Source organism: Brachyhypopomus gauderio, unplaced genomic scaffold (assembly GCF_052324685.1).
Source record: "Brachyhypopomus gauderio isolate BG-103 unplaced genomic scaffold, BGAUD_0.2 sc65, whole genome shotgun sequence".
Classification (NCBI taxonomy): domain Eukaryota; kingdom Metazoa; phylum Chordata; class Actinopteri; order Gymnotiformes; family Hypopomidae; genus Brachyhypopomus; species Brachyhypopomus gauderio.
The window spans coordinates 1,010,463-1,020,151 of record NW_027506886.1 but is presented as its reverse complement, the minus strand read 5'-3'; the positions used below and the strand labels follow the sequence as shown (position 1 = coordinate 1,020,151).

The 9,689-nt window shown below is 43.9% G+C and overlaps 1 protein-coding gene across 3 annotated transcripts in view; it reads right to left on the bottom strand.

Annotated features, from left to right (window-relative positions):
- Positions 1 to 3,816: 3,816 nt before the first annotated feature.
- The window catches only part of acot7 (acyl-CoA thioesterase 7), a 50,933-nt gene continuing 45,060 nt past the window's right edge, over positions 3,817 to 9,689 (bottom strand). For all 3 annotated transcript variants that reach the window (XM_076989033.1, XM_076989032.1, XM_076989034.1), the window contains exon 10: positions 3,817 to 4,246. In XM_076989033.1, the coding sequence (XP_076845148.1) occupies positions 4,148 to 4,246 (99 nt within the window). In that variant the 3' untranslated portion in view covers positions 3,817 to 4,147. The remainder of the gene's footprint in view (positions 4,247 to 9,689) is intronic.

Here is a 9,689-nt window from a genome sequence, read left to right as displayed (position 1 = left end):
GGAGGACTCCCAGAATGCAGTGGGGAGTGGGGACAGGGAGGACTCCCAGAATGCAGTGGGGAGTGGGGACAGGGAGGACTCCCAGAATGCAGTGGGGAGTGGGGACAGGAAGGACTCCCAGAATGCAGTGGGGAGTGGGGACAGGGAGGACTCCCAGAATGCAGTGGGGAGTGGGGACAGGAAGGACTCCCAGAATGCAGTGGGGAGTGGGGACAGGAAGGACTCCCAGAATGCAGTGGGGAGTGGGGACAGGAAGGACTCCCAGAATGCAGTGGGGAGTGGGGACAGGGAGGACTCCCAGAATGCAGAGCATCTCTCCGCAGCTTTGGTGACTTATATTTAACGTTGAAACCTGTGTTAGATAATTGAGGGGTTTATGCACTTGATTTTGGTTAGTCCACTGACGTTAACATTATGATGATGCGTTGTCATCATGATGACATGTTTTGTGTTTAGTAGCTCCTATAGAGCCCATGTCTCCTATAGTTCAGATTCCTGTTCTGATTTTCTGCAATAAACATATCTGGTCTTGAGCTGCACCAGTATTTTCTGCACCATGACTACAAAATATAGGAATGTACGTCGGTACTGCGGAAGCCAATAGTTTTGGAAGCCTGCTTGCATCAGTAGGCTATTACATAAAAGTACACAGCCTCCCCTGTGATTCACATGTAGACTTACATCTTGTATTAATCGGCCCTTACCAATTCATATAATAAAATCTCCAATCCAGCAAAGGAAAGGATCCTTTTTGCGCATGTACACAAACATACCAGTAACAGGGAAAGGCAATAGTCACTTTTTATCACCTTTTTTATCAATGTTCATACCAATATCATAACAGTCCTATTCAGAGAGCTCAGAAAAGTGATGCCCGTACATGACATCACAACCCTCCAAAACATCTCAGAACTGAAATCAATTTACAAATTTCAAAACCAATCCGATACGGCACCTTCTGGAGTTGGAATCGGGCAGCAGCAGGTAGGTCCCGAGGGTTGGCACGGACGAGGCACGGAGCTGATCTAGTGAAGCTGCTTCGTTTTGCGGCTGTTCTGTTCATCTGCACGCGCACCTGTGAGCAGGAGCTGCCACTTGCAGACTGGTTTCTGCAACTTTTTAACTGTGCAACAGCAGAACACTACTACTACTACTAGTCTACTACTTGTACTAGTCTATTACTAGTGTAGTCAAATGAAATCACTTTAATCCTTTCATTCCTAGTCTACAGTTCACCCTGGAACTTCAAAGAAATGGAATACAGATCAAACAATTTTTTACTTAATCCATCAAAGGCGATGCCAATTGGCAAATATCTTATTACTAATTTTTCCAGGAGCTTTCAGTAGATTATTCTATATAAAGAATATTGACAGTACTCTTGCTCCTCTTTGTGTGTGTGTGTGTGTGTGTGTGTGTGTACGCACGGATGCATATGTGCGCATATGTGTGTGCGAGAAATGCTAACGGTGCAGTTTAAGGGAAGCTGCCAACACAGCAGAGGTAAAAAATGACTGGCCATTAGTAGCATAATGTTTTAGCTAGATATTATTATGGGTAAATCTATGGCTTATGGCAGCTTCCTCTTCATCCCAGTCGTTTCTCTGTCACTGAGGAAGAAAGGGCAGTTTTAATGAATGACATTTACAAACACACAAAATGACAGAGAAACACACTAAAGGACTTCAGCATTTCAGTCCATAGTTACACATCTGCCATCTGCTTATACATGAGTGTACTGCCGTTGTTTCAGCTTAGCCCAGCCCATAGCTTATTGTGTGAGCTTGAACACAGTTTCTCATATGTTTACACCATTAAATGACTGCGCTGGCATGTTTTAGCTTCACATTAGGTGTGTTACTTCTCCGTTGGAATGTGTGGATGTAAGAAAAGCAAGTTTTGTGATGGTTCCTCCATTCCTGCGGGTGAGGGATTGCTTCTTATTAAATATTGAGCGTGCTGAGAGATGAAACGAGTCTCTGTATGGCATATTCCACAGAATATAACAACAATTTAATGCGAAGAAACATAACAGAAGAAAATGAAGAATTGTTCCGCTATTGCACAGAGCCGTGTGACCTAGAAGCGAAATGGATGAAGAGTGACAGAAGGCCACCGCCCACCGCATCACGGCACTGGGGACAGGGCAGCCACTACTGCGCCACCCTCCAGTGTGGCGACTTGGGGGATATCCCCTCTCCTGGCTGGGTCTTCGGGTTGATATTTTCCAGGGTGGCCTCCGTGCTTCCCCATCGTTTCAGAGCGGGAGCACAGGTCGACGCCGTCTGTGGGGTCTACATGTGTGTATTCAGCTTTGGAGTCCCCCCACTTCAGGAGAACGTAAACCAAGAAACGTAATGTTACCAGCAAGAAGTGGGCGCTAGTGGAGGCAATTAGTATTGTGCAAATGAAATCATGTTAACTGGTCCCCATTAACTTCCATTTATTATTGGCAAGGTGACTATTTATGGCCGAATTGTTCCTATAATTCACTGCCTCAGAGTGAAATATGCAATGGAGTTTTAACTAACTAGATGCACTGATCAAATATTTCTCTGCACCTCTAATAGCTGTTTTATAGCAAGTGAACTGTCATTTTTGTCTTGCAACATTAGACAAATCGAGTGCTTTTGAAGCAATAGCAATTATACTGTCTAAGGACTCTCCAATTAGTTTCATGCAGAGCTCTTTAAGCCAGTGCTAAGAGATCCTCAGGCAGTTTACGTTATTGTTGTAGTCTGCATGCCAACACAAATGAGCGAGTTCATCAAACACTATAGATTAACAGGTCGATCACTTGGCCAAGGGTCTTCAGTGCTGGGAAAGTAGGTTGAAGCTTTCTTTTCCAACGGGCTGTCCCGAGCAAAACAAGGCACACGTGTTGTGTATCAAAACTGTGCTTCTCCCTTGAGAGCCACAGATTTCAAACAAACGCAGTCTGACATATTCCTGCCATCCTGAAACTTCATGGGATACACATGTGCGAGTTCTGTTTTGGTGGGAAACGTGATGTCTCTCTGCTGCTTGAATGATGTCACCCATGACTTTGCTGGCTTGTTTATTTTAATCTAGTCATGTGACCCGTTTTCCCAGATGAACTGAATTACTCTTGCATCCCCCCAATTCCCTCTCGTCCAATCTTGTCAGCAATATGCAGTTCACTCTAGTTAAAAATAGCCTCATTACATCCTCTTGATTGAGACATTCTATTTAAAGACACAAGAATGATGTGTGTGCATGTAAGGGATATGACATGAGTCTAGCAAACAGTTTGGACTGAAGGTTTCATCGTAATCGAAAACCCAATTTTTTGATCATGTTACTGTTATTGCACCTGGACGAAATAAATCTGTTTAGCTACTTGCTATAGAAGGACCACCCAGCTGTACCTGTGGGAGCAGCACTGCCCCAAGCTTCATGGAAAACTTCAGGGTGATAAAAAAAATAATAAAATTCCACTCAGATGAGTTATTGCCTGCCAATTTCCACTCATCTTCCCCTTAACTTAATATCCCATCTAATCTCCTGAGTAAAAATGAAAACCCACACTTCATCAGTCATGGCCTCAGCTGAGACAGAGGGACTAGGCAGCCGTGGCATGTGCTATGCTCTTCTTCTGACAATGGCAGTGCTGTGCATGATGGTGGAGCTGACAGCACACTGGAGGCCCCCCGGGTGGTGTGGTTGGGGGGCCAGTGGTGGACATGGGTCCCATCGTATTTTGCCTGTTTAAAGACACAAAGCCCAGGTCTCTCCACCCATGCACCAACACCACCCTTACTACAACAAGGGCATTAGAGAATCTTTATGCTACACTGGTTTTGGTTATATGCACAAGGCTTTATTACTGCATTATGTTGTTCAGCTTTTACATACAGAATAAAAGTCTTTCATAAATAACATTTGCTAGAGTTATAAGATGTACATTAAATAATACTCTGTTTCATCGGACATCCACATACAGTGGTATGCCATAGTGAAACATCAGACATCAAAAGAATGAGTCAAGTAAAATATTTTTTTCCTTTTCATACAGTCAGGTATAAGTACAACGAAAGACAGGGTTTTTGTTGTGACTTAGGACAATGTTCTAATATTCTGGAATATTCCTCTACAATACCATGTGATCTTTGTCTAGTGGGGCATATCATTGATTCTGCTCCTTCTCTGCAAGTCTCTTTGTTTTGCTCTGAAGGTACCGCGCTTTGCCCTCTTCAAACCGCTTCTGTTCCTCTTCATCTTCCAGCTGAAGAGTCAGAGCAATACAGAGACAGAAAGACAGAGAGAATGAGACAGGAAGAGACAGAAAGAGAGACAGACATAAGTAACACATATTAGCACATAGAGTCAGACAGACCGAGTGGTTGATGGCGCTTCATTGGAGGATTAGCATGCGAGATATTTACACATCAAGTTGACAGATTATGACATGTATGATTATGTCTTAAAATATAAAGCGGAACATAAGGACTTCCAAATTCTAATCCAGTCATACGATGACAAATTCTGTAGTCGCAAACCAGAAGAAATTACTCTAACACTTACTCTATCCTTTCCTAACCCAAATGTAAGCCGTTTTAATAACATCAGCTGACTCTGTAGTGCGAAGGCTTTGCTGCATGTTATTTAGAACCCCAGAATGGCATACAGTGTGTGCTATTACTGCAAAGTAGTACATTTGCCCACCTGTGTTGAATCTTTGTGTGTTTGTGCTCATGTGTATGTGTGTGTGTCTCCATGGGGTGCTATGATGCGTGTAGTGTGGCACTACAATGTCTAAAAGGAAGGTGTTCATCATCTGCTTATAGACCTCTTAGCTTTCACCTACCATTTGCTGCCACTGGCTAGTCCTTATGATGAATAGCTTAGTGTGTTACTCTTCCCTAGCGAGTGCACGTCCTCTCCATCACCAGGACTCCTCTCTGGCCTCCACATGGTCACAGGGAACTGAACTCAAGAGTTGCAGTGGTCCTTAGGGGTTATGTTGCAGACCCACAGGGTGTCTGTTGACTGAGGACCCAGCAGCTACCTGCCGCTGCAGGGGGACCCTTGCGATTGGAAACCATCCTGGTGAATGCCAGGTCTGAATGAGCAGGAAGCCCTAGCCATAACCCTGCATGCCAGCTGTCCAGGATATATGGTAGCTAGAAGCTTGGAGACAACTGCTTTTGACAGACCCGTGTGAATGGGCAGTTCTATGTGGTGTTTGCACTGTTCACCATTTTGGAGGGAAAAAGTGTCAGAAAATTGTCCACTCCTGGATAGGATGTTGGGCCACATGGAAGAATGGCTCTAGTTGATGTCGGGCCAGGACTCTACGACATCGACATTGCTGTTCCGAGAGAGTCCAGGCTCCTGAGTGAAGATTGGGTTACACTTTCCGGAAAAGACGCCATGTTGGTTGACAAAATTGTTATGGGGTGGGATTTGCAGTCAGGGTAAGACTTCATAGAAATAGCAGGAGGAATCACTGAAAGACAAATGTCTCTGTGCATCCCTCTAAGCAGTGTTCTCCTACTCAGTTCTGGGGCAGCAACTTTACCTGCTGAGAATGAGGTTAAGATTTAGAAAGATAAGACATTTTTGCTTGGTGACTGGAATTCTCAGGTTGGAACAACAGGATACGGAGCAGGGTGATTGGGGGACGTGGTGTTGGTCAGGCCAGCGTGAATGCCAGGAGACTTCTCACTCTCTATACTGAGCATGAACTTATAATCACAAACCACACTTGTAACGTTTGACCAACCATTGCACGATTGCAGCCAACCTGCACCTGACAATGCACTTCCTGATCGCACAAGGCTGGCAAAGGAAGCTTAACCGTGCCCAGCTATGGATGACTGAGGCTAGATAGAGGTGATGGTTTATTTTTTAGTTAGCTGGGATTTTAAATGAGATCAGACCTTCCCTGTGCTCTGAGGAATCCATGGATAAAAAGTATGCTGCGATAGGTTGTGACTATAGACTTCAAAGAAGTACATAAGGACTGATATTATGACAGAAAGTATCATAGACTTGCTAGACCACATGCTTAACTCAGGCAGGGCAGCCTTGAACAATCCTTCATCCAGTGATCTAAGGCAACAACAAAACAGAACGTTATCTTGACTTATATTGACCTCTCCAAAGTCTTTAACACTGAATAGTTCCTTTGGAATGTGCTGCTTAATTTTGGCTACTCAGCCAAATTGGTTAAAATCATCCAGCTATTTCATGAAGGGACGATGATGTAATCGTTTCTGGAAATGAATCAGACCCTTTATTGTTTAGCAGAGGTGCACAGTGGTACCTTTTCTTTTTAGTATCTTCCATCTATGCAACAACCATCTCAATCACAAGGAACTTGAGCATAGCAGTGGTGTTGCAGTGGACTTCAGGATGGATGTCAGTCTTTTCGACATTAGAACATTACATGCAGTCACAAGGTTGTCCAAAAAGTCTTACAAGTACAACACGCTGATGAATGACCTTTAGTCCAGTGTTACTGCGGTGGTTCGTGTGGACAGGTCGAGTTTGTAAACACCTCCAAAATAGAGGTCTGCCCCTGACCATAAAACACTTGCAACAGTTCAAACTTTAAATATCTGTGGCAGTATTCTGTCTGAGGACTGGAGTGATTATCAAAAAATACAAAACCAAAATGAACATCAGTTGCCCTGCCTTTGGGAAACGCTTCTATCTACACTATACATGCCAAATCTATAAAAGAACCTGTGAATACAGGATTGGACAATTCAGCCATCTACAATCCCAATCGTTAAAGGGATTTCTTCATCATAGTAGATGGACATCAAGCAAGCAAATGCGCGATTCTGTGTGTATGCTAGTCTGATGCAATCCACCTCTGTGTAGTCAACATGGTGCTAATTAAACCACAAGGAATTCGAGTGGAAGAAATATCTCTATTTCCACTTCAATGGTGCTATAACCGGTATGACTTTGTGGCTGATGTGTGGTTTTCCTCTCTGCTGCTGGGAGTAAGACAAACACAGAGACATTAAGGAAATATCCTAGCATGAAATAAAATATTTCTTCTGTACGGTCTGCTGAGAGTGTGACATTTGAGACCATCATCTTTGCCAATAGTCTCTCTCTCTCCTTCGCTCTCTTTCTGGCAATTTCTTGATTGTTCTTGACCTCCATGTGGAAAAAACAAAACAATTACGGATGGTGGAGATAAGGAATGGGAGAATCAATACTGCATTTGAAATTCTTCTATTGCTATTATGTCAGAAACAATACATCATGCATGCATGCGTGTTAATTAAGACATGCATATGTGAGAACTCCCACACCAGGTTCTTTCCTGGGAATTGAGTGTTTCATTTTTATTTGAGTAGTCAGCTTCACCAAATTGTCAGGTTAGTGCCACTAGCTGATCCCCCGTCAGTGTTTCCATGAGAATCACACTCCCATCTCCTCCACTTTCCTTTCTCCATGCTTTCTTCTATGGGCTTGCATCAGCCTGGCAGTCTCGAGATGAGGACACCAGTCCCATTCCACAGTTTTACTCTCACATACACATGTCTTATGGTCCTTTGTAACACGTCTAAACTGTGGCAAAGTGAACCAGCACGGTTTAAAAGGGGGCGATAGATTAGAGCCAGTTTTGGTATGTACAGTCTGCTCCTGGATTCCCTCAACACTGTGTCTATTGTCATCACCGGCTATACGACACCAGGTAGCCATGTGAAGCACAAGCAGGAGCAGGAACATGGCGGACAGATGCTGGTCGTGACCATGCCTCCTTGTTGAAGCCTCGAGCTACGATAATACACAACACGAACAACGGCATTATGATGTCATAAAAACAGGTATGAATTTTAAGCATCGGTTCACATAGATGTGAATATCAGAATCGCAGGGGGTGGTGCTGATAGGTAATATTTGAAAGAGCTTCCACTGTATTTCATTTTACTGAAGGCTGGAAAAAGGATAAATGAATCAGCTGAGGCACCAGGGCTGACATCAGCAGAGGTTAAAAGGTTAAAAACAAATAACTGTGAATTCATAATATCATCAGGAGGAAAGAGGCCAGCTCCCCTGCTGGAGGAGCTGTTTATATATTCATCTCACACTGGCTAGAAAATCAAGATTCTGTTGTGCACGAACAAGAGTCACACCCCCCATATGAACATTTTAAACTGCACCATAATGTTATTCTTTTCATATACTATATATATTCTTTTCATATTAAATATAGTCACGTGTGCAATATTTCAATAGGTGCTCCTGAAATCTGCAAAGTTTTTACAAGCCATCTGATTTGTAGTAGGTCACAACAAGCCTACATGAGTGAGCCTAATTTATTTAATCTCAGATTTCATCGCTTAGCACTCTCAACAATCCGTTTAATTCTGACAACTGTGTGTTGCTGCGACCACCACACCACCACCTCCGCTTTCCTGCCATTTAGCTTCACGCTACGACCCATCTCTGGGCTGACGGTGCTTCGGCTGGGGTCGTTGAGGACCGCGGGCTGTGGGGTCGATGAAGACCGCGGAGCTGAGCGCTAGCGTGAGCTGCAGGGCGGATTCGTCCAAGCCCGTAGAGCCATGCGCCAGAGTAGCCTCACACCCACACGCCTCGTCGCACCTCAGCTAGTTGGAGCAGGACGCGGACCCAGCAGGATACCTGGCAGGACACCACCCTCGAGAGAGCCGAGCAGCCCCACTATTAATTAGGCAAATGAGTGTGGGCCAGAAGGGGTCCTTGATAGGACATAATTTCTGGAGCCTTTTGGCTACTCGTTTACTTGAATTACACCGGAAGACACTGCAGCCAGGCGCAGACTGGCATCTTTACGTAGTCAAAGAAGTGATTAGGAATTGGGGGCTTGGACTCGGACACTAAAAAGTGCTATATAAATAAAATTTGATATGATGTGATTAATCCTGCAGTTGGCCATAGCGTTTTCTAAGTAGAAATGTGTCCGTTTCTTTATTCAAAAATCGTGTGCTGTTTTGTCACTGGTATGCAATTATTAGGCCATTCTGTGCCCAGTAGCCCCAGAGGACTTGTATTTTGCCTTGTGTTTTACTGTGTATTGTGTGTGTATATAAAACTGTGTATTTCATATAAAAACATACATCTTGAAAAGTGCAGAAAATATATTTTTGGAAAGAAATGGTGGAATCCTTCTGTGCCCTCCATGCCATCTGGCTGCTGCAGTGTCTGGAAATAACTGACCAATGCACATTTTCTTGTGTGTTGATCTTGAAATCTGTCATGTTTTCGTTGGCCTCATCAACGAAATCTCACCAAAGATCGAGATTTCTTGCCAGTTTTCTCCTCACCCAGCACGTCAGTTAGCGGGCACAGACGGGTCCGGCTGCTCATTTGGGCTGTATGATCATTCTCCTCAGGGACTGAATACTTACGTGGACCTCTCTTTATTTAGTATTCATGTATATACTTGAACATGACTATGCACAATGTCCAGCTGACAAAATGAAATGGACTGGCTGACCCTGCCTTCACTTTTGCAAAAGCATCGACATTTGCATAAAATTACGTTTAACCAAAGGTATAAGCCTGAATTTTGAATGTATAGGATCTAAATATGCTCTCTCACTCACTCACTCACTCACTCACTCACACACGCACACGCGCGCACACACACACACACACAGACAGACAGACACACACATGCCTTATTCTGGTCATATACACAGTCATGCAGAAAAAAA